Source organism: Mercenaria mercenaria, chromosome 7 (genome assembly GCF_021730395.1).
Source record: "Mercenaria mercenaria strain notata chromosome 7, MADL_Memer_1, whole genome shotgun sequence".
Taxonomy (NCBI): Eukaryota; Metazoa; Mollusca; class Bivalvia; order Venerida; family Veneridae; genus Mercenaria; species Mercenaria mercenaria.
The window spans coordinates 6,886,594-6,913,009 of record NC_069367.1 but is presented as its reverse complement, the minus strand read 5'-3'; the positions used below and the strand labels follow the sequence as shown (position 1 = coordinate 6,913,009).

The 26,416-nt window shown below is 33.4% G+C and overlaps 1 protein-coding gene across 6 annotated transcripts in view; it reads right to left on the bottom strand.

Annotated features, from left to right (window-relative positions):
• The window catches only part of LOC123554980 (glutathione synthetase-like), a 52,893-nt gene extending 27,646 nt beyond the window's left edge, over positions 1–25,247 (bottom strand). The window contains exons 1-13 of one of the 6 annotated variants that reach the window (XM_053547470.1): positions 23,176–23,389; positions 21,876–21,989; positions 21,485–21,668; positions 21,077–21,152; positions 20,216–20,361; positions 19,425–19,467; positions 17,360–17,433; positions 15,191–15,355; positions 14,723–14,792; positions 12,744–12,935; positions 11,055–11,133; positions 10,457–10,646; positions 9,246–9,369 (exon numbers count right to left, since the gene is read on the bottom strand). In XM_053547470.1, coding sequence (XP_053403445.1) covers positions 9,246–9,369; positions 10,457–10,646; positions 11,055–11,133; positions 12,744–12,935; positions 14,723–14,792; positions 15,191–15,355; positions 17,360–17,433; positions 19,425–19,467; positions 20,216–20,361; positions 21,077–21,152; positions 21,485–21,668; positions 21,876–21,978 — 1,446 coding nt within the window. In that variant the 5' untranslated portion in view covers positions 21,979–21,989; positions 23,176–23,389. Of the gene's footprint in view, positions 1–6,822; positions 9,370–10,456; positions 10,647–11,054; positions 11,134–12,743; positions 12,936–14,722; positions 14,793–15,190; positions 15,356–17,359; positions 17,434–19,424; positions 19,468–20,215; positions 20,362–21,076; positions 21,153–21,484; positions 21,669–21,875; positions 21,990–23,175; positions 23,392–25,114 lie in introns of those variants that run through there. The other 5 variants (XM_053547469.1, XM_053547468.1, XM_053547471.1 and 2 more) reach the window with 5 other exon arrangements.
• Positions 25,248–26,416: the final 1,169 nt, after the last annotated feature.

Sequence of the window (26,416 nt, the reverse complement as noted above, 5' to 3'; positions counted from 1 at the left end):
ATGCATTGGTGATTCAGTGTGAAAACCAAAGAGTTTTTTATTTCTTTTTTTTTGTCTCGTATGAGTCGAGATATTTGGGGTTAAAATGATTTTGTGAGCAGGATTAGAACTGTGTCGGCTGTTACACTCAAAGCATACTGCTATGGGTTTTATGGCGTTTGGAAAGAGATGATTCATCTGCTTTCACATGGCGCTGTTTTAAATGCACCAAGAGCAATACGAAGACCTTGATTATGAAGGGAATATGTATATAAGTTGTTTTTGCCGAGTAATAAACAATACAACCGTAATATAGCTAGGATCTTATCAAAATTTTATGGAGTCTTTATAAAACATTGCGGTCGGCTGCAAAATCGGTATTTGAAATTACTTTTAAGAGATTCAGTGACGTCAAGCTTTTGACTTTCAGATCATTTGTGTTGTCCTTTTCTCCGTCGAAGGTTTGGGGGAGCAGATAAGATGTTTTCACAAATGTCTTTCCACATCCTTCCGTTTATCTGCATATATTTGTAAATATAAAAACCGGTTTTAACATTTAATGGATTTATTAGATCCTTCAACACAACACAGAGATTCAGTTCAAAGTTTTCTCTAGGCATTTACCGCTGACGACTCGCTTGTAAAATTGTCAGTTGAATTGCCAGTTGAATTGCTAATACGTTATGGTTGGGTTTTTAACTAGGGATGAATAAAGATTTTTCGGTTCTTGTTTGGTATTTACTGGCTGCTTGAAGCTGGAGGAGACACTTTTGGAACATTCGCCTGATCTGTTTGAGTGAACACATAAATACACTGTGTTGTTTTGCTAGAGACAGGTTTTGTTGTTGATAAATTAGTTAGCGCGAGTAATGGATGTTTAAATTTTTCACTGTAAATTTGTCTTACTTCTGGAAGTCAAATGTCTTGTGTAAATGTGACATGGAGAATCTCCTTTTCGATCTTCCATGACTTGCGGTGATGAGACTTGGCTGAATGTTGTTCGCTGCTATTCACACAACGCATTTCACCAGTGTATATGTCAACTTCATGTGGATAACCATTTGAATGCATTTTTGAACAAGTGAACAAGTACTTTGGACGTTTTCTCAGTGTGACCAAACATGCAGTTATAGCAGCAACTATATTATTGAAGAGTATTTAGTAAATATGTGGTGACTTTTGTCATGAGAAAGCCAACTTTTAAAAACAAAGGAAAAAAAAAAGGAATTGCAAAGATAAGAATGACGGCGTATGTATTGATTTTGTTGCCCAGTCATTTAATTTTGATGCGACTAGCGGCAGTGACAAATTGTTCAGTAAGGCAAATGTCCGTATCCGATACTCCAGAAAGATCAGGACAACAAATCACCTCCTTACGGTGTGAATGCACTACATGGACGGTTGAAGAACGTTGTTGTGTACATTGTGTGCGTGTACTGCCTTTTCGACTTGAACGTCGAGTAGATCTACTGTTCGTTATTTCTTTACAGTTCACCGGTAATACTCTCGAGTGATTTCAGAACGAAAGATACTTGTTAGTTTAAACTTTAGTAGATTGAATCAGAAGAAATCGTGGAATTACTTTTTTTTTAATTTCGGCTACCGATGTAACCCATTTATTGTCCCCGTCATATATGTGCGGGGGTCGGGGATCCATTCCCCATCACACCTTACAAAAAGTAACATGATTGCTATTACAACTAATATATAATCATACTGGCTAAAGAACTGTTGTATATAAAATTCTTGGGGATTTTTTTTGTTAATAACTTTTATAAAGGCTGAATTGTTCATACTGTCTTCCGTTGTCCAGTAATTTAATTTTAAACACTTTTTGCGTAGGATAATATTTCACTTAAAGTATAAAGACACAAAGTCTGCATTTCGAAGGTTAAAAAGACCTTCAGTTCGAAAACATAAAACGTTTACTTTCTATATAATTATATATATTTTATGTAGAACAAAGGAGAGTGAAAAATGAAAACCCTGGTTGGTCTTGAAACGTAGAGTGTTCATTTTATATGTGATACAAAAAAACAACAAAAAAAAAACATAATGTTAACAGTAAAAGCTTACACGTATATTCTTTCATCATATATATTCTAAAGTGTTTTAGAAGTTATTTAACCTGGTGTTTTACTAGAAAAAATCTTCAATGTATTACTCTTGAAAATGATTTTTATATTTTCCCCATAGGGTTTCAAATTTAGTCATTTCAAAAATTCTTAAAAGCAATATATCTTTCCGTTTTATAGTAAGAGATCATTTTTCTTTTAAATACATCGATTGATGGCATCTGACCTTTTATTTTGTTATAATATAAGAAGTTTTGGCCTGCAACAGAATAATTTTAATAGATACATCAAACTTTCTATTACCAAACAAAATATCTGAAGGATTCCATTCAATTAAATTAATGTTACATTTATTTTTTATATTATTTAATAGTTGGGTCCAAAAAAGCTTAGTCATCTCACAATTCCAGAATAAATGTATTATGGTTTCTTGGAAATTGTAACAAAAAGTACAGCTATCATTACCAGATATGTTCATTTTTTCAAATAAATATTTTGTGGCTAAGATTCTATAGTTTATCCTATACTGAAACCAAATTAATTTTGGATCTTTAGTAATTCTAAAAACGATGTCGTATATTGAGTCATTAGATATATTATTAAAATGTTTCTCATTGCAGAGTTGGTGCAGCCGTTCGGCGCATGCGCGGAATTATTATCAAATGGAACGCACGGCAAAAATACTCATTTTTTTGCATGTCCGCATGCATTTAGTGTATAATGTGCATAATATATTGACTAAAGGTTAGGGTTAGAATCACCATGGTTACAAAATATATACATTTAAGGTATTTTTGTTCAAATTTAGTTAATCCGGTATATACCGGAGTTTGTAATATATCACGGGCGCACCAACTCTGTATTTAGTCACAGCCATATTATTAACTTGTAAATTAAGTAACTCATTTTGCCATCTTTGAAAGGATTTTAGGTACTCTCCCTTTTTATTTATCTGCTTATAGATTGATCTACAACCTTTATTATCTTTCTTTAACAAAGTAAGACTTAATGGTATTAGCGGATTGTAGCTTTTTACAGGTACGTATCCAATACCCTTAACTTTGAGGAATCGCCTAACGGGTGCCAAAAGGCCATTTTACTCGAGAAAATCAGTGCTAATGTTAAAACTGGAAATAAAGTCGTAATATGTAAAGAAATTTCCTTCGGCATTAATGAGATCTCCTAAAGAAATTACACCCTTTGCAAGCCATCTCCTATAACATACACTTGAACCTCCGACCTTAATACTTGGGTTATACCACAGATTAACCGCGCTATATTGGCTACTGCGCGTGGGATTTATATTCAACGTTAGAGAAAGATAACTAGTCAATACATCTTTCCAAAAAGGATTTTTCACTTGATACATCTTTCTTTTTGTATAGTCTGAGCCATATTTATAAATGTCTTGTAAAGCCGGACAAATATATTCAACCAAGTGACTGGATTTATTATTTATGTCTAACAAACGTCTTAACCAAGTCGCTTTTAAACTGAAAACAAAAGTCTTAATATCAATCATTTTAAGGCCACCGTATTTGTAGTCCTGTGTAATTGTGCTCCGTTTTACTTATTCCAAAGAAAATTGAAAAATAACCTTTGCATTAAATTAAGTTTTTCTTGTGAAGGATTAGGTATTGCTAAGATTAGATGGTTTGGTTTGGCGAGAGCCAATGTGTTTACCTAACGATGAGATCACTCTTTTTGACCAACAAGAGAAAAGCTTTTTAATTTCTTCAATTTTAGCATCATAATTGATATTTACCATTTCTGTCAGATTAACAGAGAATTTCACCCCAAGTACGGTAAAAACAGTGTTTTCCCAAGATAAGTTATATTCTGGGCAAATAACCAATCGTGGAAATACTTTGTTGGATGTGAATTGCCGGGCAGAATAATTGCCACCTTCCACGCCGCCGTGTTTATTTTTATTTTAAATTTCCATACTGTAAAATCTGATGGATAAGCGTATACGCTTCTAATATCTTTAGTGTCACTTTTATGCGCCTATTTTTGATATGCACTTATACTTAATCCAAACCTATGCGCTTATATATCGTATGCGTATATAAACAAGCCGGCTGCACCTATTTTTGTCATATTTGGGAAATTGACAGTGCATACCTCGATTGAGGAAACGAAGGTAAAACTTTGGCATGGACATGTGACCTACTTCCTATTATTACATTTAGTATTTATACATATTGATAGCATAATGATGATACTGCAAATAATGTTCAATATCTCGGACCATTCAATCACTTTTCAACAGTAAGATTGTAGCGTTCACTTACAATATTAAGTATTTAAATATTTAATATTCTCATAAAAATCATACTCCTTGCATGTGATGTACTTATTCCGACATCTTTTATAAAAGGAAACAATTTCTAATCTTTTTTCCATAGAATAGGATTTACGTTTAAGAGGCATTTTATCCATATTGTTTTCACAGATTTACACAGGAATGGCAAACTGTAATGACAACTTATCTGGTACTGCCTTTTCAACTTACTTTTGATATGCGTTTGTATTCTACTATGCGCTTATTTACCAGCTTTTATAGTATATCATATGTATTCACTCGCATATTAAAACTGTGTTACCATAACCTTCCAACAGAAATCCCATGTTTAGTGAGCAGCCTTCTTCCATGTAATGACTTGAATTATGCACGCAATGCAGACAATGTTATACTGCTTTCATGACGTTTTTGACGCCACGTCTCAAAATGCCTGCGCTGACTTAATTAAAAGCATTGTCTGTCTTGAAAAAGTTGAGATAATTTCTTCAAATTTACAGATTTGAGAGGTAATAATGTTCTTCCTGGATATATTCATCCCAAGTTTTTGATATATTTGAACTGGCATATCTTAATGGGTTGTTCCCCTTGAATGTAACCATGATAATGAATATCAATTTCCCGATTTGAGCAAAATATAATACAGGGAAACTATTTTAAATGATTAATTTCAACTATTTCTCAAAATTTGTGAATGTTTTAGCAGAATTGACATTATACATAAATGTCTGCTTTTCAATTTGATGTAAGAATATTTATTTTAACTAAATATCTTTTTGCTTACAATTTTGATTTACTTTGATTTACCGTCACTTAATTTTAGCTTTTAGTGAAAAGCAATTACATTTATAAGGTCGTTCACTTTAGAGTCAAATAAATCATGTTTTCCCAAATATGACAACTTATTAGCACATATGTTAAGGTGTTTTTACCTTCATGAACATTATAATAACATATTTACAATTTTGATAAGGTAAAAGTTCTTGCCACCATGTAACGTCAAAGTTAATCAAGAAATGAAAATGCAGACGATTGTGAATTTATGTAGCTCTCTACGGGATAATATGTGGACTTTATTTAAGAAATAATTTATAGCAAAACAGTGCTTTATCACTATTTATACACGATGGGCGGTTATACGTCGGGCGTAATAATTTCACGAGGGCGCAGCCAGAGTGAAATTATTTCGGACAACGTATAACCGCCCGAGTGTATAAATAGTGATAAAGCACTGTTTTGCTATAAACTATTTCGATTCTAATATGTTCTTTATTGTAAAATTTATATCAAATATGATGGAACTGTTTCTTTGCGCAAGATATTTGTTAAAACACGCCAGGACCGGAAACGGTAATACGTCTTGCGCCAGAATTCAGATCGAGCGAAAATTATTGCGAATTATTCAGCAAAGCGTATAACTTATTCAGTATGTGTATAAATTAATCAAAACACTTGTGCAATGTGACATTTCGTTTAAAACGTGTTAATAAGTAAAATATTTCATGAAATTTGAAAGCGCTATTTCTTGATGCGTACATGGCGCTAAATATCACGTTGACGTGACGTCAACATAACATCGTTGTGATGATTAAAGCATTGTTAGTCATATTAGAATTCAATGTATTGTCCAAAGCATACCACGATAAATGCAGAATCTATATGTCAATTATTGATATACGGCTTTAGATAATTTTATGGACATTATCCATTCAAAGGGAATTGCTTTAACATAATCGGTAACCAAGGGAGAGAATACTCCATATTAATCATTATAAGCTGGCCTTGGTTATTCCAATTTTGATGTTTTTCACTGATACAGGTTTTCTCATGGAACGGCCCAAACATATTCACGGAGATGATTTTCTTTGCGGAAATTTTTGTAATTTTATTAACATTTTGATGATTTTACAAGACTAGGCCGCTAGCGCATTACTATTGTTATTAAATAACCTCATATCCTGTACTGTGTGATAATAAATACAGTTGCTAGCTAGTTGTTACTGATTATAATGGTTTACATAACGGGAATAAAGTTGTGGAGCCGATCTACGTATTAACTGAACACTCCTCGTACCAAAATAAATCTGGAATATTATAAACATAAGCTTTGTGAAATCGTTTAGGTTTGCCTTTAGACACTTCTATGTTTTGTCTCAAGTTCAAACATAGGAGCGAACGTAAGATATAACTGATAAATTTTCGAGAAAGGCCCTCAAAGTCATTAAACATTTTAGCAACATATTATGACGGAACGACAGTTGACCTATAATTGACCTATAAGTTATGGTTTCCAGTAGTCAATTTCATACTCGATCGGACGTGCAGTTATCGCTGGTATAAGTATTGAATGTTTAAAAATATCAGTAAGCGTGTTCCATCTGCACGCTATCCAAAAAAGGCATAATTGAATCACATGTCTTAGGGTAAAACTATTGAAATATGTATCTTGTCAAGCGTAGTAGGGAAGACATGAAAAATAAATATCTTTAATGTATAAAGTTTACGTCTTTAGAAATAGTAAAATCTAAAATCTAGTCGTAAAATATAATACACGTTCTCAAAGAAGAGAACATAACATAGGTCCATGCACATACATAATAGACACATATTTCGAAATAAGACATTGTTAAAGAACAGACTGTGTAAACTTCACCGATAACGAACATGGATATAACGAATTTTCGGAAATATGGAACACTTTACAATGCCCCAATTTTAGTCCCTCTTTGTTCTATGTATAATAAGATGGTTACAGAAAACATGGTTATAGCGAACTATTGGATATAAGGTACACATTTCAATGTCCACATGTTAGATACAATGTAATAACATAGGCTATAGCGGACCCAAGCATGTAATGTTTAGTAGTTTTATACATTTAAATGATAAAGCAAATTAAAAAACATAGTGGCATTGTTGATATATCTCAACGACATTTAAAATCATATATAACACTGAAATCTTGATTCAATATTTTTCAAGAATGCCGTGTAAGGGCTTTTGAAATATGATGCATGTATAGGTAAATTAGATAGTTGTTAGTATATATAGAGAATAACAGGCTACTGTCTTTTGATATCAATGTTATCATGTCGAGGCTGATATGGGCTGGAAGGGGTGAGGGAACCGAACCCCTTCCGCCCATATCAACCGAGACCTGATAACACTGATATCAAAAGACAGTAGCTTGTTATTCTATTTATCATGAAACTCATTCAAACTGCCTAGAAAAACATATGTCTTCTTCTCTTATTTCGTAAAAAATATCTTCTGAATCAAAAAAATAAATTTATATTTTACGGAACTCTGAACGAAACAATACGGCAGCCATATTGAATTCAACTCCGACAATGTTTTTGACTTTCTGATATTCTTGTAAAAAATAACAATGAAATAATTTCTTACCGGCGTAAAAATCAAAAATCATCATCTTGAATTAACGAGAACATGCTTTATTTCCATATTATACAACATTTGACTCAGACAACTACAGGTCCAAAGCGCTGAAAATTTCACTTCCACTTCCAGACTTTAAAGTTTTTAAAATCACTATATTTACACTGATCCAAGAATTATAATTAACTGATTCAAGAATAATAAGTAACACAAACACTTTTGCTAATACTTAATAAAATGTGTGCATGCCTTAAATAAGGCTTAAATCAAGAATAAGTATATCATACATTGTCAAGTGTATTGTAAACCTTTCCAAGAATCGATACATGTAAACATTGTGACGTCATGATGAACGTTTCACAATGAAGTCATTCAGTGCTATTGTCTGTGTGATAAAATGAGAGACAACAATATATCTCATTTGCTGAGATTACAGAATCTATTAAGAAAAAATATTGTGCAACATTGAAACTGGACTCTGTAATAAAATTCAGTCTGGAAGGAAACTGATGTAAAAACTAGTCCGTCAATATGGGAGGAGCTTAATTTTGATATCAGGTCAATGAACTGATAACAAAATAAAATATCAGGCAAGTGATATCAGGCACTTTGCATAGTAGTTGCATGATAAAAAGCTATATCCGGTCCACAAATAAACAAGTTATATATAACGGTGCTATCTAATATATATCAAATATTGACGCCTGGTAGGCTTATACAATTTTGGTGTCTTTGAAAGTGTATTTTCTACTGTAAAAAGAATGTAAATTACATTACAAATATATGTTATAGATTTTTTACTTTAAATTTTTAGTGATACTTCAACAGTATTTCAGTATTAACAGCGTAAGAATTGTCATTTCTCATTCAAAAAAAATATGGCTGTAGTGATTCGTGCATATTTTTAAGGTCATCTTATTTATTTGTTCAGCAGACACAACTCTTTCAAATGATAAAAAAAAAAAACATTGGGTCAATATGCATCAAAATGTTATATATTTGTGGATCGGAGACCTTAAACACAAGTATAAATTTGAGAAAAGCACTTTACATAAAAAGTGATGAAATATATGACCAATTTCATAATGTTTGCCCAGGCGTACATTTATGGTCGTATTTACAGCAGCTGTTCAATAGAAAACAAGCTCTCAATGTATAACTACCCCGCTCGTGATGAAATAATGCACGGAGGGGCACCTAGGGTCTTCCTCCACCATCAAAGCTGGAAAGTCGCCATATGACCTAAAATTGTGTCGATACGACGTTAAACCCAACCAACCAACCAATCCGTTTACTAGGTAAAGCATGGCTATTGGCTCAATTTTTTGAAATATATAAATGACCTTTACATCAGAATGTGAAATGTTCTTGAAGTGTAAATAAATAAACAGCTTTTTGTCATACTTTTCATGAATAATATAAAACGTAAATAGTCCAGCCCAGCATATATCACACAGACGAGATTCTTAAATAGTTCATACACTGTCAAGTACCTAAACAAGAAATGGTGTGTCGAGGCCTGCGAGTCCATTGCATAATCCCCCTTCGTTTGCCTCTTCGGGCTTAGTACGCATCGAATGTCCACATTCAAAATTCTCAAGCTCTAAGCTTGGAGTGCTGAAAATATAAAAAGATGCTTGTGCAAGCTCCAGGAAACAACTTGTCAAACCAAGGTCTTCTGATTGAATTATTTAAAAGGCCGTAGTCTTTATATGGGGTATTACCAACCAAGAGCTTAAAAATGACCTCGTACCACATGTTTGATCACCGTGAAAATACACATACACTCAATCGCTTTAAATACGCACATCTAACACATTCATTTTTATTCTTAGGTTAAAAAACATTGTATTTGAGGAGAAAGCACTATCAGTCACTCATGCTATCGTACAATACAATTACGTATAATCAATCATGCAAGGTAAAACGAAATTTGAAAAAAATCGTTAAGATAATAAATTTGATCTATTAAACGGAGCGGATCAGCAGAAATTGATAGTCCGATATAGCCTATATTTTGCATATTAAATTCGAATTTAGCTATAATTCAAACAGCAACAAGGACTGTTTATGTCTGAATTCAATGGTTTAAAAATGATACAAGAACTACATTTAAAAAAAAAGGATATTGTGTCCTTCTAAAAGCATATAAAACGGACATAAAATCAAACTTTTATAGTGAAATACTTTAAAATATCTAATGATGTTCAATTCTTGTAACTCCTAATTTTGAAATTTACCGCCATTCCAAAAATGGAAATTTCATTTCTGAAATAAAAAATGCTTCTATTTTGAGAAAATGAAAAGATTCCTTCATTTATTAGAACACATATTTATTGAATTCATCGCAGATTATCAAACTAATTTCCGCACACGAATTATGTCAAAGTTAAACATTAGGAAGTGTAATATTGAGACAACTTTTTGAAAAAAAAAAAAATTCCAAATAAATCTTTAGAAACGTTTTCATATTGTTTGAGTGTTTTTAAGAATATAACTGGCTGGATGAATAGCAGGATAATCAACGACGTCTGATCTTGACCTTGATATCGTGGATGTACTTCATTGCAATGACTAATATCCTGGCTGTGTATTACCTCAAACAGAAAGGGAGACAGATAGATGCATCGCTATTTCAAATGTATTCAAAAGTAATTGCTCAAAATGTTAAAATATAAATAAGACAGGTGAACTATGTGCATACCTGATATGAACACCGTAGATTCCTAGCTCGCTGACTACATTCCTACATTCGGGTCCAAGACCGGCTCGTATCAGACGATTTCTATGCCTTGTGGCTTGTATCCGGTCCATTAGTATCCATGCAGATCTTTCCGACGATTCTTTTATTTTCTCAAGGTAATTTCTTAGGTCGTCTCCGAACAAATTATTTCCTGAAATATATAACGTGAATGCAGTAGCCTGACAAAGTATAAATTATGTATTTGAGGAGTTACCTACGTTTACATAACTGTGTAAAGTCCATGCAATTTTCAGAATAAATCTTGGACTGATATTCCTCTCCCTGTAACCTTTCTTATTTCTGCCTTGAAAAGTATTGCTTACCATAAATTTTCTTGATAACGTCAGATATATCGTATGTTCGTTTAAGTTAACAGAAAATAGTAGGATATGTGTGTGTTTCTTATTTGATTTCAAAAGGTATGATACTTAGTGCTGTCTTGACGATGTGTTAGGGTTTGTATGGCAAAATCTAAGCACTGATATTAAGAAAATAGATTGCTTAACAGCAATGCTGTGTATCGATTATATCGGAATAATAAGAAGGGTAATTTATTTACCTCCTCCTTCCCTTTGTGGTTTAAGAACAAATTTTTCAGGTGTCTGAATGGCTTGAGTTATTATTTTGCTTGAATCTTTCTGCAATATATGAAATTATCATACTAGCTTATCGAGTTTTCGAACGCAATTAAGCTTTAAGAATTTTCCCTAACATTGCTGTAATATTAAAGGCACTCGCTACAGTTTTTCCAAACGGGTCGATATTTACTCCAACACCGTGCCAATTTGGTTTCGATGTAGCTCACTGCAGACTTGGTGTGGTCTTCTGCGCATGCCCGGAAGTGATTATCTAATGTCGCGTACGGCAAATTATTGTATGTTCGCATGCATTTAATGTACAAAATGTTTAATATACTGACTAAAGGTTAGGGTAAGTATCACCATGGTTACAAAATATATACATTTAAAGTATTTTTAGTTCAAATTGCTTCAATCCGACATATACTGGAGTCTGTTATTTATTACCAGCGTTCAAACTCTGCAGTCACAGCTGTTTCTAATCCCGTACCGTACCCGTACCGTACATTCGTAAACTACAGGTTTTGTTAAAAAAAGGGGCGGAAACTTTCATCGTTCTATGCCATCAAAATGCTTCAGAAACACCTTAAAATCCGCTTATTAAGAAATCTGCCGTTTGATAATTTTATATATATATTTCTAAATCATTTGCTCAAAACCTGAAAGAGTATTTCGTACCAATCTGTGTTGTATAAATGCCCGCCGCACCCCACCTCGTTGTAATTTGATTTAAGCGAAATCTAATATGGTGACCTATCAATTTTCTTTTTGTTTTAGATTAGGTAGACATAACCAAAGGTATGTGCAGAGTTTGATTAAATTCTATTATGTGAAACTCGATAAAATAGCAGAAGTACCAACTTAAAACTGACAAAAATATGCAAAAATAGCCCTTGGGTCTGCTGAACAAGTATTCCTTTCTTTACAAAATCATGTTCTTTGGATTTCTCTGAGCATGTTTCAAACAGATATATTGTTTTCCGTTATAAAAATGCTTAGATAATCAAATTTATGCTTATTATTGTACTTTACTGAAAGATATTTTACTATAGAATTACAGAAATTTTGAAAAATGTTTAAAAAAGCACCATATCTAGGGGCAAATTAAATTGAAACAAAGCTGGTGACCTAGTATTTTTATTTCATTTTTCAATACATCTTAACATGATCTTTTAATACAAAACATTTCATCAAAATCTATTATTGAGAAAAAAAAAACTGTAGCGAGCGCCTTTAACAAGAATTTCACTAACAAACTAATGCACACCACTTCTTTACGCCATCACCTACCTAAATTCCAATTTTGAAGTCAATCGTTTATATAGCTTTTAAGGAAGCCTCTAGACAAGCAAATCCCATGTAAAATGAGAAAAGGAAGATAACGCGAAATCTAGTTTGTGGTCGAGTTGTGGTTATTTAGTGGACTTCTTATAATTTTCATATGATCCTTTAATCTCATTTCAAAGCTGTTTGGATTATCTTCTAAAACCGAGAAAATAGCCGAACAATGAAATTCTTTTAAACGATGAATACCTAAAGAATACTAGTAATTAAATATATTGATGTTACAGTTATTGTAAGTAATGCGACAAAACGCGAGCTAGGTACGAACGGATATGCGATTCGATTACTATATTCCGTCTTTCGGGGGCACAGAAAGTAATACTAACTGCATCAAGTCGGTATAATCCTACGAATGTAGATCTAATATCTTTTATTACTTCAGTATCATCTATAAATCTCTCCAATACTCCAGGTTCGGTCAACACTTGTTGTACCTTTTTACAGCCGGCAAGATGAACTGCAACGGTAGGGCATTTGATTGCACGAGATCTCTCGATGTCTAATCGTAACTTGAATTCCTGAAAACAAATCGAAAATATTAGGCAAATGATAAATGACTTTATGCTGGGTATTGTTATATTGTGTCTCTTATTATCTTTAAATAAAAACAAATTCTTGATAAATATTCAAATTGCACCTACTATTATTCGAATCGTTAACCAGAAGTAAATCAAAATACCTAAGTTATTAAGATTAATAGACACATCTCTGCGCCCGTCAAAAACTCCACATATTTGTTACTTTTAGTATCTCTATTGAAATGAAAAGATTACATCGTTTTACTACTGTTTATAGATCAAATTGCCCCATGCCTTTTTTAAATCAATAGAATTTTACCTTTATTTCACAAAAGCGGCGATGCTGAAGCTTATTTTGGACCTCGTCGGTACATGTAATACCGCCTTTTCAGTTAACTTTTTTTCGATACGAGGTAAGACTAATTGATGCAACAAGTTGGTAAAATGCACTGAATGAACATGTTTAACATGACCGAGAATTTTACATATACTAGTCGTCATTTAGATTTTAAATGAATATTGCCACAACATATTACGTTGTGCACGCTTACTACACTAAGGTCGCGTGCATGTGAAGAACTGGTTCTTCCCAGGAACGAAGACAATGCTAATCAACTGCCTGTCTGTAAATAGTTGAATAAGTGTTTAAATGACGAGCATTAATCCCTTCAAATGTATTTAGAAAAATCCACGTTAAGAATCAAACTGAATACCGCCCCCTTCCCCCTCCCCCTCCCCCTCCACCGACAAAAAAATAGAAACAAAAAATAAAAAGCCAAAATGAAGTTAGATTTGCAATAGTTAAATTACGGGAGATTTTATGATGCATTCAACAGAAGTTTGAATAACAAATTAATCAGTTTAGTTTCATGGATATGAAAATTACAAGACTTAGTGTTGTGTAGCTTGAAGATTCAATGATACCTTTCGATAATACTTTACCTTGCGTGGCCGGAAACTGCTATGTTTTCCCTTGTCGATAATAATTGTCATAACAAACAAACAAACAAACAAAAACGCTGTTCCCATTTGGTGTTGTTGAAACATGAGTATTTTACTTTTTAAACAACAAACTAATGCACGCCACTTCTTTACGCCACTACCTACCTAAATTCCAAGTTTGAAGTCAATCGTTTATATAGCTTTTAAGGAAGCCTCCATTATCACCTTATTGTACCTTTTAATGACTTTTCCAATCGATAAAGTTACAACGCATACAAGGACGGCGATAATGGGCGTATTTTTGGACATGATTTTACTATGGGCCCTCGCGTCTTGTTATGTTGACATTTCAAAGATTGAGTCCGAGCGCGCGCTTTGTTTGACGTCAAGATAAGAAAAATAGGATGCATTCAGCTCTTCATGATGGCGTCCTCCGGTTGGCATGTGCTCAGCAACTACATGTAGGTATATTTGTATTCAAGGACAGATTGTGTCACTGATGACTGGGGATATTGTGCACATGTTTACCATAAGACACCAAGACACCAGAGCTCTCGACAAGATTTATACGCAAAATTAAAGGCTGCCAACTTGATATATTCTATCGAGCTTTCGTGTAGCCGGTATAAAAATGTTTCTGTTGTCCTTTGATTGTCAAACTGTCGTGTCATTGCCCGGCGAAGCGATAGCACGACGGAACGACACTTTTTGTATGTGTCGAGTTGTCGGGCTCTTATGTTGCTTTTGTAGAGGCAAGATACTCCTCGCTTTAACAAAATCGGCGAAATAAACATTCCGAAAATGAACTGAGAAGCATTTTCTATCTATCCTCAAAGTAGACCTACCGCATTTGTAGGATAATGTCTAGGTACAAATCCATATCTGTAGTAAACAACAGCAACCTCTGTCCCGTCTCTGCAAAACAAAAGAGACATAAATTATTTCATAATTCATAATAACCGCACATGTTTTGTTTATTAATACAATTAATACAATGTACATTCAGCGCATTTATCTAGCAAAAATGTTACAATCTATACAAGATTAAATGCATGAAACTTTTTCAATAATTTGTTTACCCAATGGTTGAAAGATAAACTGTTGTCTAAGTACTGTTTGCATATCATATATACCGTCTTGATACTTATAAATCCGCGGTCAATGCAGAAGACACTTGATTTTGGGCATTACATGAAATGTTAAAAACAAGTCCAGTTGAAAAGAACGTTCATCTACAAGACGTTTGGACTTTAACAAATAGTACAATCGCTTAAATTTAACATTCGACGCTTTTTAAAAAGCACAATTCGTACACAATTAATTCTTTATTTTCTCCGAACGAAGTCTGCATGATCAGCTGTGGAAATGTTCTGTATATTACTTTGATTGATCTATCTAAACAGAAGACGCCTCTCTCTAACCAGCGTTGGTCAGGGGTACCTGGTTCAGGTATATCAACAACAAACAATATGACAGCACTGAAAACAGAAACGAAAGTACTTTAAAACTCAAATTCACAGAAACACTTTTACTTATATACCTTTCAATGAAAAGGAAATATTATACGTATTTTCATTCTATGCATTTATACAGAAGAAAAATCCAGTTTTCACTGCAGTGGAACTTCTGTAAGTTTAGCTGACAAAAAGAAGCATAAGGCATCTGTTTACCACCCGGAAGTCAGAACACGATGATTATGTTATTTGAATCGGGAACAGGTTCAATGCTCCTGGTTCATATATACCAAAGGGGAAGGGCTCTACTCGGTTTAAATTAGATCTTAATTGGTTTGTGTTGATATAGTACTGATTCTTTCTTTATTTATTTTGAAAAGTAAATTGAATATCTGCAGTAGTAAAAGGTCTTCTTGACGCCGCTTAATATAAAGAATGATAAAGAATGGCGTTCGCTTGATATCTAGTACCAAAGTCAGGTCCTTATAATGAATATAGTTCTTATGTTCAATTCAAGATGCAGTCTGGTATTGTGCTCACTGCTACAAGTAGACACCGTTGTTTATATGACTGAAAAATTGTTGAAATTGTGACAAACGGGACTATCATTTCAGCAGTAAAGTCTATAAGGCGGTTGTAAAGTCAAGTCTGGAAATATTCTGTGAGCAAACAAGGTAAGGACAAACAGTCTCTTCAAATTTAATTTGTTCTGGCAAATATATTTTTGAATACAACTACAATATTGGTGACATTGGTCTCAATGTTGGATCCAAATCAATTGCCTTGAAAACGTTAATATTTCATTTCGGAGCCCCGGCAAGACAAACATCCGTTCAAATGCTATTTCTGATGAAAACTGATGTTAAGATAATAGAAGCGTAATCCAACTGATTGCCGCAATTGTGTTTCATGGAAATCCAGTGAGATTCACACACCCAATCACTGGTCCATAACGAGTACTTGTAAATATAACTATTTCAAATACTGAAATAAAAACTATTTCCCTTGGAAATGTTTTTACAAAAATATATCTTTGTTAAAAGTCACCCGCATTATAAATCCACTATTGGCCAAATGTTTAAACTTGAAAGAAATTCTGCAACTCCAAAATGTCCTAGCAAATTAAATTAGATCATTCATCATGTGAATATTTGCATATTCAATACTAGTATTCGATAATTTCAGTGTAAGATTGCTGAAGCAGTTTGTGCTTTTACACATTAACTCCAGTTATACATGACAGTAGGTGCTTAATCTAATGACAACAGATAAGTTTCAGTATTTTTCAATTCGTCTTTCTCATGCGAGGCAGGTTTATGTAGTATACACATTGTAATGTGATGATATTGTCTGATGTAGTATCTATAGGAAAAATAAATTTGTTTTGTTTTTGTATTAAATGTGATGTAACTTATATATAAAGTACCTTGAGACAAAAGAAAATGTTCCTGATTCGTTAGATATCGGTAATCTTAAATTGCAACTAATGATATTACCGCACATTCCCCTAATTTAAGGAAAATATTTGAAGTCAATTGCGTTTATGATCATTAGCCACTTGTAGCTCTGAAAGAAAGCTGTAGTTTAAAAAATTACTGTGAACGTAAAACAGTGTTGTCAGATTAAGGTACAGAATTTAAACATACTTACATAACATATCTAACAATTGTTTTCGCTAAACTATTGCAGTCTAGAACGGATGTTACGTGTTCTATTTCCAATATTATACCTTTTATTTTAAAATACATTCAAGAGGAAACTGCTATTAATGAAACATTTTGAAAATAAGATAGACTTCCAATTGGGAAGCAGAAGCTTCGAATCCTCTTGATGGGTGACTGACTGAAAACAATTTCGAAGATATTTCTTCACAAGTCTCTAATTCAAGGTACTGAAATTGTCAGGGTTTTTTTAACAAAGAACAAGCGGATACTGGTTACGTTAATTGCTCGAAATACTGATGAGAAAACGCCACTAAGCCCAGCAAAACAAGTAAACTGTTGAATAATGTAGTAATCATCACATTACCGATTATTTTTGTATAGTTGCCATGCTTTAACGAGGCCCTGCGCCAGTCCATCTTTAGGGTTATTTTCTGGTAGCTAAATTAAACATTAAGATAAACAAGATAACACATTATGCATATAAAACATATAAGAAATCTTAGGTAAAACTAAAAAACGAAATATGCTTCCTTAGTTTTGTCGTAACCTTTCTAATTCATTTTAAAATACATGTACATAAATTTATGTATACTTTCATAATATGAATATAAATTTTATGTTTTGATCTTTTTTCTTGGTTTTCAAGAAATTGTTCATTATTTTGTGTAAGGATGTAAAACTGGTAATCAAAAGATGAACGAAAATTTAGGGTATTGACTTTTCAATGAGCTTTTATAAAGACAAACACTTATCATTGTGCTAAAGTCCCCCAGTTAATAAGAACAATAGATCGGACATTTTCTATATCAACATATTCTGAAGTATCCGACACAGTGATGTTCGACTACTACACAGACTTATACCTTGTGTTAGTTGTCATACCTGTGATAGATTAGTAGCAGTGTCAAAAAGTAAAAGTATACAGTGGTATAATAATAAAAAAAACAGAGTAAAGTCTTGAAGGAAAAACACGAAGTGTGGAATTCGTGAACTAGAAAGTATTTTATTCGGGATGTGAGAAGTCAATGTTGTTACATGGCTTGTCAGCTGAAAAATAAATTGTATGGGCAACACTGCTTTTATATTCATAGTTGTCACAAACGCGGCTATCATGTGTATCATTTCAGTTTTCCTAGCAAATGCATTTTGCCAGTGATGTAAAACAGTTAGCAGTTCTCTAATTTTGGACGGACATTGATATAAGACTTACTAATTATTTTCGAAGTTTTCACCAACTACGCAAACAATAACAACAACAGCAGCAATAACAACAACTAAAGTGCAAAACTGAAAGGTATGTCGCTTATCTTACTCTAGCAAGATTGGCAGGTTTGTTATATAAAGGCAATGTAATGTCTTTTTTTACAAATTAACTAACACTAATATTTTATTTATACATATACCAGAGAACGTTTGCATTGCATATTTCAGAGGTTTCCGTAACCGCATTTCTGCAAAATAAGTGAAATTCCGAACACCTTTATACGCAGATTAGGTGCATTTGTAATCATAATTTGCCTACCATAACAAATGGAATGACTTGTTTTATTTCTTTTTCCTTCCTGCTATCAGTCAGCCGTATAATTGTATTACAATAAATTGGTTCGAAGATTAAAGGTGATGTTTAGTTCTTTTGTTTGTATTATAATGTATATGTCTTGAAAGAACACAATTTTAGAAATTAATCCGGGTTTTAAAAATGTTTAGCTTGATGATTAAATAGTCGTAGAAGAGTTATCTTTCTTTTACAGGCCTGATATTCATATGTAGGAATAAATACTGCATTTCCGAATGAAAAATTAAGTATAAAATTGAATCATTTTACCAATGAGGTATTACGATATCAACAGTAAGGAATGTCAAATGAATTTGGAATGTTTAGGTGACATCTCTATAATTTTTCTTGGCATTTCCCCTGCTAATTTGGATTCAAAATTCCTCTTTCAGGTATTGAGATGGACAGAACCGTTAAGATCTTTAGAGATTACCGCTCCGAAGATACTTTGCGGAATCGGTTCAACTTCTTTAAATTTCAGTACCAAGAAAAATATCTGATAACATTAGAGTATTTATTTTTGTAGTTATCTGCGACAACTGACACAAATCCGACCAGATTTGTTCAGTGACAACTAGTCAAAAGCACAATAATCATTTACTAGGATTTTGGACTCAGATGAAATTTGGCTATTTGATATACAATTTTATCATCTGACAACTGTCTGACTGTACTTTTAGTCGCTATAATGTACGAAAAGAGAAAATGGTCAAGGGAAGATTATTGATGAACACCAGACACGACGGATGCGGCGATGTTTTACAATCCTTTGATTTGAATGATCTCAGTTGCACACAAAAAATACGTTATCGAACAGTACACCCCGGTTGCCTTTACGGGCCTACTACCTAGACGGACTAAAGAAGAAAATTACCTGTTCTTCTTTGAATGGAATGTCATGCAATGACAAACTGTATCTGTAAAGATACTAAAAGTTATGAAATAGTCTAACATAATATGACAGTTTGAAATAGTAAATAGAAACTAAAATAAATCTATCTAAAACCAAACAAAATAGTAACAGTCTTGGTTTGATTGAGTCTTTACTTAAGATTTAATGAAATGAACAACACATCTGAAGCTCTCTACCACAGAGAAATTTTTATCATTCTGATATAAAGGATTCCGTTATCCGTCATAAATACAGACCAAGTAAAGTATTCCAGTCTTTTGTCAGTTTTCCGTTTAAAATGGCAATAACCTGAACAAAAAAGTTATAGATTTTTAAACTATTTGTAAAAAGCAGACCATAATATCCTTAAATGCAGCAACGTGTGAACATTTCTGAGAAATAGTTTGAGATGTTATGATATCAAGGAATGCATTTTTGCATTTAAATATTATCGGCCATTTAGTCTCGGACAATCGGGTAAAGAATGAAGGTATCATATTTTTTTTATAAAACATTGGAATCTTCGTTGCAAATGCACTTAATAAACCCAGAAATATAGTAAAAGAATACATAATATAAGAATGCAATACGTGATTTCAAGAGGAGACGGCCAGTTACGATTCTGGTGTTAATTAATGCTTGCAGATATACAATGATATCAAAACAGGCTCAGTAAGCATTCACTCCAACATTTTACAAGTTTACATGTGCATGCTCCGTAAGACAAACCTCTTTAAAGACGCAGGGAATGATTCCTGCCATATTACAGATACCTGTGAACGTTTAGCAAACTGTTGGCGTCTCCTCCTCCACCAGCAGCAATAGTGTTGATTTCAACCTGCTTGCAGTCTTGTTTTGCACCGTCCTCTTCCGTAGACTCCATCATAAAATCATTTCGTGTGGTTATAACAGATACTTCCTGTACAATTTACGATTTACTGCTTAATGCCCATTGTGATAAATCTTACTAGAGGTAATATGTAAAACAGGAAAAAACAAAGACGTGAATAATGGTACCAGTAATTGCTTCGCTTTGTGAATAACACTAGGACTAGTCAGTCCGGTATCAGTATAATGTGACTGGGTGGGGTATCATGTCACGTGTCTACAGGGTGCTGCACTATAAAGCTAGACATAGTGCTCTCTGCTACGACTAGACACCGTAATTTATATGATTGACTTTTAGAAAGCTTATCACACACACACACACACACACACACACACACAGGCGCGCGCACACACAAACACCATACACACGCTAACACCTCAACAAGATTAAAAATACCCCTTTCTATCATCTAAATATCAATAAAATCTTAATCATTATTCCTTTTTATATTTCTTATTTCCTTTGATAGTACTAACCATTTTAACATGTGAGATAAGTTTACGCGTAAAAAGAAGAACACAGAGCCAATTTCTATTTGTTTTAGTCGGATTAAACGTCGCACCGACTCAATTGCATATCATATGATAACTTTCGAGCTTTTCATGGTAGAGAAAGTCCAAAGGTTCCACTTGAACATTGTCTCATGCATGGGTGGGCCCCTGTGTAGAACCACTGACCATCCGCAAGCCTGCTGGGTAGTATTATGATCTGTAGCAGACAGCATATACAAAATCAAATTCTATACCTGAGTCGGACCCTCTTTTGTAACTTTTTCATAAATTTCCCACAGCTGTTTAGTGAAGACATCCGCATCAAGTAACCTGAAATTTTTTGGAAAATAATAAAATTGTCTAAAATGATTCATATAGATCTAATTAAAAGCAGAAATGTTATTCTGCATCTAACTTAGAGCATTGAATATTGAAAGAGAATCGATCATGTATTTTCTTGGAGCTTGCGCTTGGATCATGAGGGTGTGGTTGCTGAAATTTATTAATAACAAATTAAAATATTGTAACTTGACAGTGTGTGTTACATGCACAGCGATTGGAAATTGACTACTTTTGAAGGCCAGAACAAACTAACCACTTACTGTTCACGCACATGTAATGCAGAAAACAGTCATATATTTTTATATTATATTAAAACTTACCCACTGAAACATTCCTTCATGAATTCATGGTCATTTGCTACTTTGTAGATCAGCGTCTGGAATGATGTCTGTAAAGATTTTGCTTTCCTTAGAACATCGGCTGGTAATATACTAGGGAACAACGTAATCGGCATGGGTTCGATTCTTTCAGGGAATTCAGTGCCAGTTATCGTCTTCTGAACACCTTTACCGTTATAAAGTTTCATAATTAAAAATATTTTAGAATTTAAAACACTGAATATTCCTATGTTGTTGATAAATTACAATATGTTTTGCTAGAATATCATGTTAATAAGACAAGGATTGAAACACAATTCCAGTTACTCGTTTTGATTTGTTTCATCTAGCTGATAAAAAAGCCAGAGTAGAAATTAAACTGTAGCTTACTAACCATTTAACAAAGCCCATCCAGTGACACGTTGAATCATTTCGTTAAGTCTTTCAGGCTTTAACGGCTTTCCATAGTCCTCCTCTACAGACTTGAACCTTGACATCTTTACTTTCACTGTTGGTGCATAGAAAACAGTAACCTAAGTGCGCATTCACAAAAGCTGGTTTTCTAATCCACAGGAAATCAGAAGGTACATGGTGCGTATTTCAGTCTTGTTGTATGAAAGTGGTCTCCGTGGCCAAGTGGTTAAAGTCGCTGACTTTAAATCACTTGCCCCACGTCGATGTGGGTTCGAACCTCACTCGGGGCGTTGAATTCTTCACATGAGGAAGCCATCACCTGGCTTACAGAAGGTTGGTTGTTCTAGCCAGGTGCCCGCTCATGATGAAATACATGTACTGCAATGTAATGCACGGAGGGGCACCTGTGGTCTTCCTCCACCACCAAAGCTGGAAAGTCGCCAAATGACATCTAACTGGTTCGGTGCGACTTTAAACACAACAAAAATGAATAGATAAATTGTTGTATGAAACAGAGGTGAGGGTACATTTGAAAAACTGAAAACCAGACCTTTACCAGACCAAGTCAAAAGTCCGGGTTTCAGAGGATTCTGGTTTTCAGAGGATTTTGCATAAAATTCTGAGAGGGTTAATTAATCTATATTTTTATTTATTTCATGTTACCGTATTAAGTCCAATGTCTTTCATGTTTTTATTTTTCAAATTCTGCACTGTATCTCTCTTTCATATATCTATATTAGAATCAACTCACATCATATCGTACGATATCGGGATATTTCGACAAAATGTTCATTTTAATGGTGCTTATAACCAGGGTATTGCCGTTTCATAGTTTGTTTATCATATATTTAAACACAATAACTATTACTCAGTTAATCATATAAAATATCGACGCTAAAGAATTTTTATCGCGATGACACAAAGTAAAATGACATTGCGGGCCAATAAACATTTGTAATGCCCACTTTTGTTATAATGCCCGGTTCCGGTAATTTGGTCTGCATTTCAGGATTTTGTTTTATGCAGTTTTGTTTCTATTTATATTAAGGAATGTAATAAACTTAAACACCACATCAGATATTAAAACCACACAAAGCATAAACATTTCAATGCTCATTCTTACGTACTAGAGCCATGGCGGCTATTAAGACGATTTATTTTTGTGTTACTTTAATTAATTATTAGCTGATAAAATTGTTTTGAATCACACCAATTTGTAAACATTACCTAAATGAAAAAGAAAATCCTTCCATTGTGAGAAGTTCAAAACCGTAGCTTACCTCATACCCGACCTAGATCTATACGGTGGGAATTTTGTTTGGAAACAACTATAACAACCAAGTAACTTATCGCAAAAGAGTCTCTTTCTAGATATAGGTTGTTTGCTGTCGACGGTATTGAAGAAATGATGTAGATCTATCTCAAACAGTGATTTGTCTTTGAATAAAATTATTCTTTGGAGTTTAGAAGCGAACGTATCTAAAATTACAAAGAACAATGATTTTATTCAAGAGCAAAACACTTTCGATTCTAACACGTTATCAATGAGTATTATGTACATCCTTGACATCTATCAAACATTTGTCTGTTTTCTGTTGGTTTCCGCTATATCATTCGACGCTATGACGTAATAATTGTGACGTTAGAAAAAATGATTTGTTGCATAATAGCACACAATATAGGAAAACTTATAGCTTCGTGTTAGAATCCGCGTACTATACTATGCGTTTTGACATGGATTACAATTACTGGTCATTGGAAGATAATTGGAAGATAATTTTAGTCTAATCGAAGCCAGATATGTGAAGACAGTTGTTGAAGAAAATTCTCCAAAATCTCCAAATAAAATCAAAAGCAAGATTCTACCATGAAGTCGTATAACTGTTACTGATACTTATTAAATTTCCATATTTACATATTAAATGGTTTGTTTTTATTAAATGAAAGAATGACTGAATAAGAAAATAGTTTTATTTTTCTAAAGATTCTCTTTCCTGATAATGACAATCGCATGTTTAAAATTTCAAAATAAAAATTTCATAAATGGTTCATGATTGTAAAATGTTTAAATTCTAACATCGCAATATCCAATTTTGTTAAATTTTTGAATTTTCATAAACAACATAGCCTGCTTACTTAGCGAAATTTTCTTCTTAATTTCAGCGATATCCATTTAACACGTCTTAATACATAGATAAGTTATAAATTTGGTGTTGCTTCAGAAAGGTTTTCGGCACATCCACTTCTTTTTATTCTGACGATAAAGGGGTACAATTAATTGATCCAGGATAATGTTTTGGCTGTGAAATGAATAAAACAAGTTTAATGAACAAATAAACCTGCTTTGACTTATACATCACTGAACGGCTGATCGGGGTACAAAGCAAAGTACAAAACCTGTCATCTAAACCTCTTAAGGTATTTAAACACGTAATATACCGCCAGATCATCGTTATGAAAGTATAAAACGTGAGCTTTATTACGTGGTTCTATTTTAAGAAATGCAATAAAACTTACCATAATATTTTTCAAAACAAAAGAATTTTGTATTTTATTTTCTTTGTTCACCTTGACCCAGTCGATTATTACAACTGTTGGAAAAGTTTAATATCACGAGAATGCTGCGATGATAGATTTAACAAACAAAACTGAAAAATAAACCTATTTTGACCTGATGAAAAGCTAATGCATAAAATATCGCCAAAGCATTATGAAAGTGCAAAACGAGCATTATATTACGAGGTTCTATTTAAGAAATAAGATCAAATAAACAAGTTTTTTTTTTGTTTTATTTTATCCCCCATTCCTGCGTGATCTTTATCCGATCGATTACCACAAACAGTTGTAAAATATGAATATCAGATAATCTTGAAAGAATAAAAAAGCACCTGACTACTGATTCACAAATAAAATATATTTCTAAATCTTGTTGTCTTAAACTAATGTTTTCTCTGTTTAAACAAATATTTTTCATATGTTTCCAATGTCCGTAACTGAACGCCACACTGTAATTGTGTAAGTTACACTAAAATGTTATATTGTCACGCATTCCAAGGGTCAAAATCCATATTCATCTCAACAGCAGATGTGAATAGAACACTTAACGTTTTTTTAATACCTTTCATTTTGAAAATGAATTTAATTTTTTTTATTTACTTCTTTTCAATAATAAAATGTTAACTTAACACCACGAAATATAAAATTTAATGCTAAACTCACCAAAATATTAAACTGAACGTTCGACTTTTTTATTCTTTGCAGCAAAGTAATGAATCCGCTTTTCATAGATCTTTGAAAAGATGCTACATCCGCTAACGCTGAATTTACCGAAAATGAAATTGCAAGTACATTTTACTGGTTTTTGCCTTGTTTGGCAGTTGAGTTCAACACAATGCACGTGCTTTTTTGTTTCATTAGTTACTTGTCTTCCGGCTATCTATTATTGGAAAATAGTGCATAGATAACCGCAAGAATGCTTGAATATAAACAAATATGAGTATGATTTTTCTTGTGGTTTATAATCATACAATTTTAAAAAAATATTTAGATGACATAATTCAATTTGTAAAAATTTTAATATTCAGTTACATTGTAACAATACTTTTGTTTACCTAAATTTCTGCATTTTCAAGAATATATAGTTAGCAAAGTACCGCCTCGGTAGCCTAATCGTAGAGCGTCCGCTTCGAGTGCGGGAGGTCTTGGGTTCGATGCCCGGCCGCGACATACCAAAGACGTTAAAATGGTACTAATTGCTTCCTCGCTTGGCGCTCAGCATTAAGAGGATAGTGCTAGGACTGTTCAACCCGGTGTCAGTATAATGTGACTGGGCGGGGTATCATGCCACGTGTCTACGGCGTGATATTCCAGAGAGGTAGCACTATAAAGTTGGGCATTGTGCTCACTGCTACAAGTATACACCTTTGTTTATAACTGAAAAACTGTTGAAAAAGACATTGAACCCGAACACACACACACACACACACACACACACGCACACGCACACACACACGCACACGCACACGCACACGCACACGCACACACTCACATACACACACAATTACTGGATGTGTCAAAATAAGAAGGTTTCTGGTGATGATTAAAGTTTTCGGCACTTTCAATTCTAATTATTCTAACGATATGATTAGAGTGTACACGATAATACTGCGCTATAATGTGAATAGGAACTAAACACTAAGCAAATGACCACTTGTGTTGTGGTAAATGGCTGATAAGGGTACAAAGTAACGTAAATTAAGAACTTTTACCTAAACCTAAGGTACGTAAACACATGAAATACCACCAAGCAATCGTTATGAAAGTATAGAAATTGTACTGTATTTATGTGGTTCTATTTCAAGAAATGCATCAGAACATACCATTTTATTGTACAAAACAGGAATTTTAAATTTTATTAACATCTCCTAGTATGCACATGTATAAAATACCGCCAAATCATAATCATGAAAGTACAAAAAGTACGGTGTATTACGTCGGTCTATTTTAGGAAATGCATCCAAA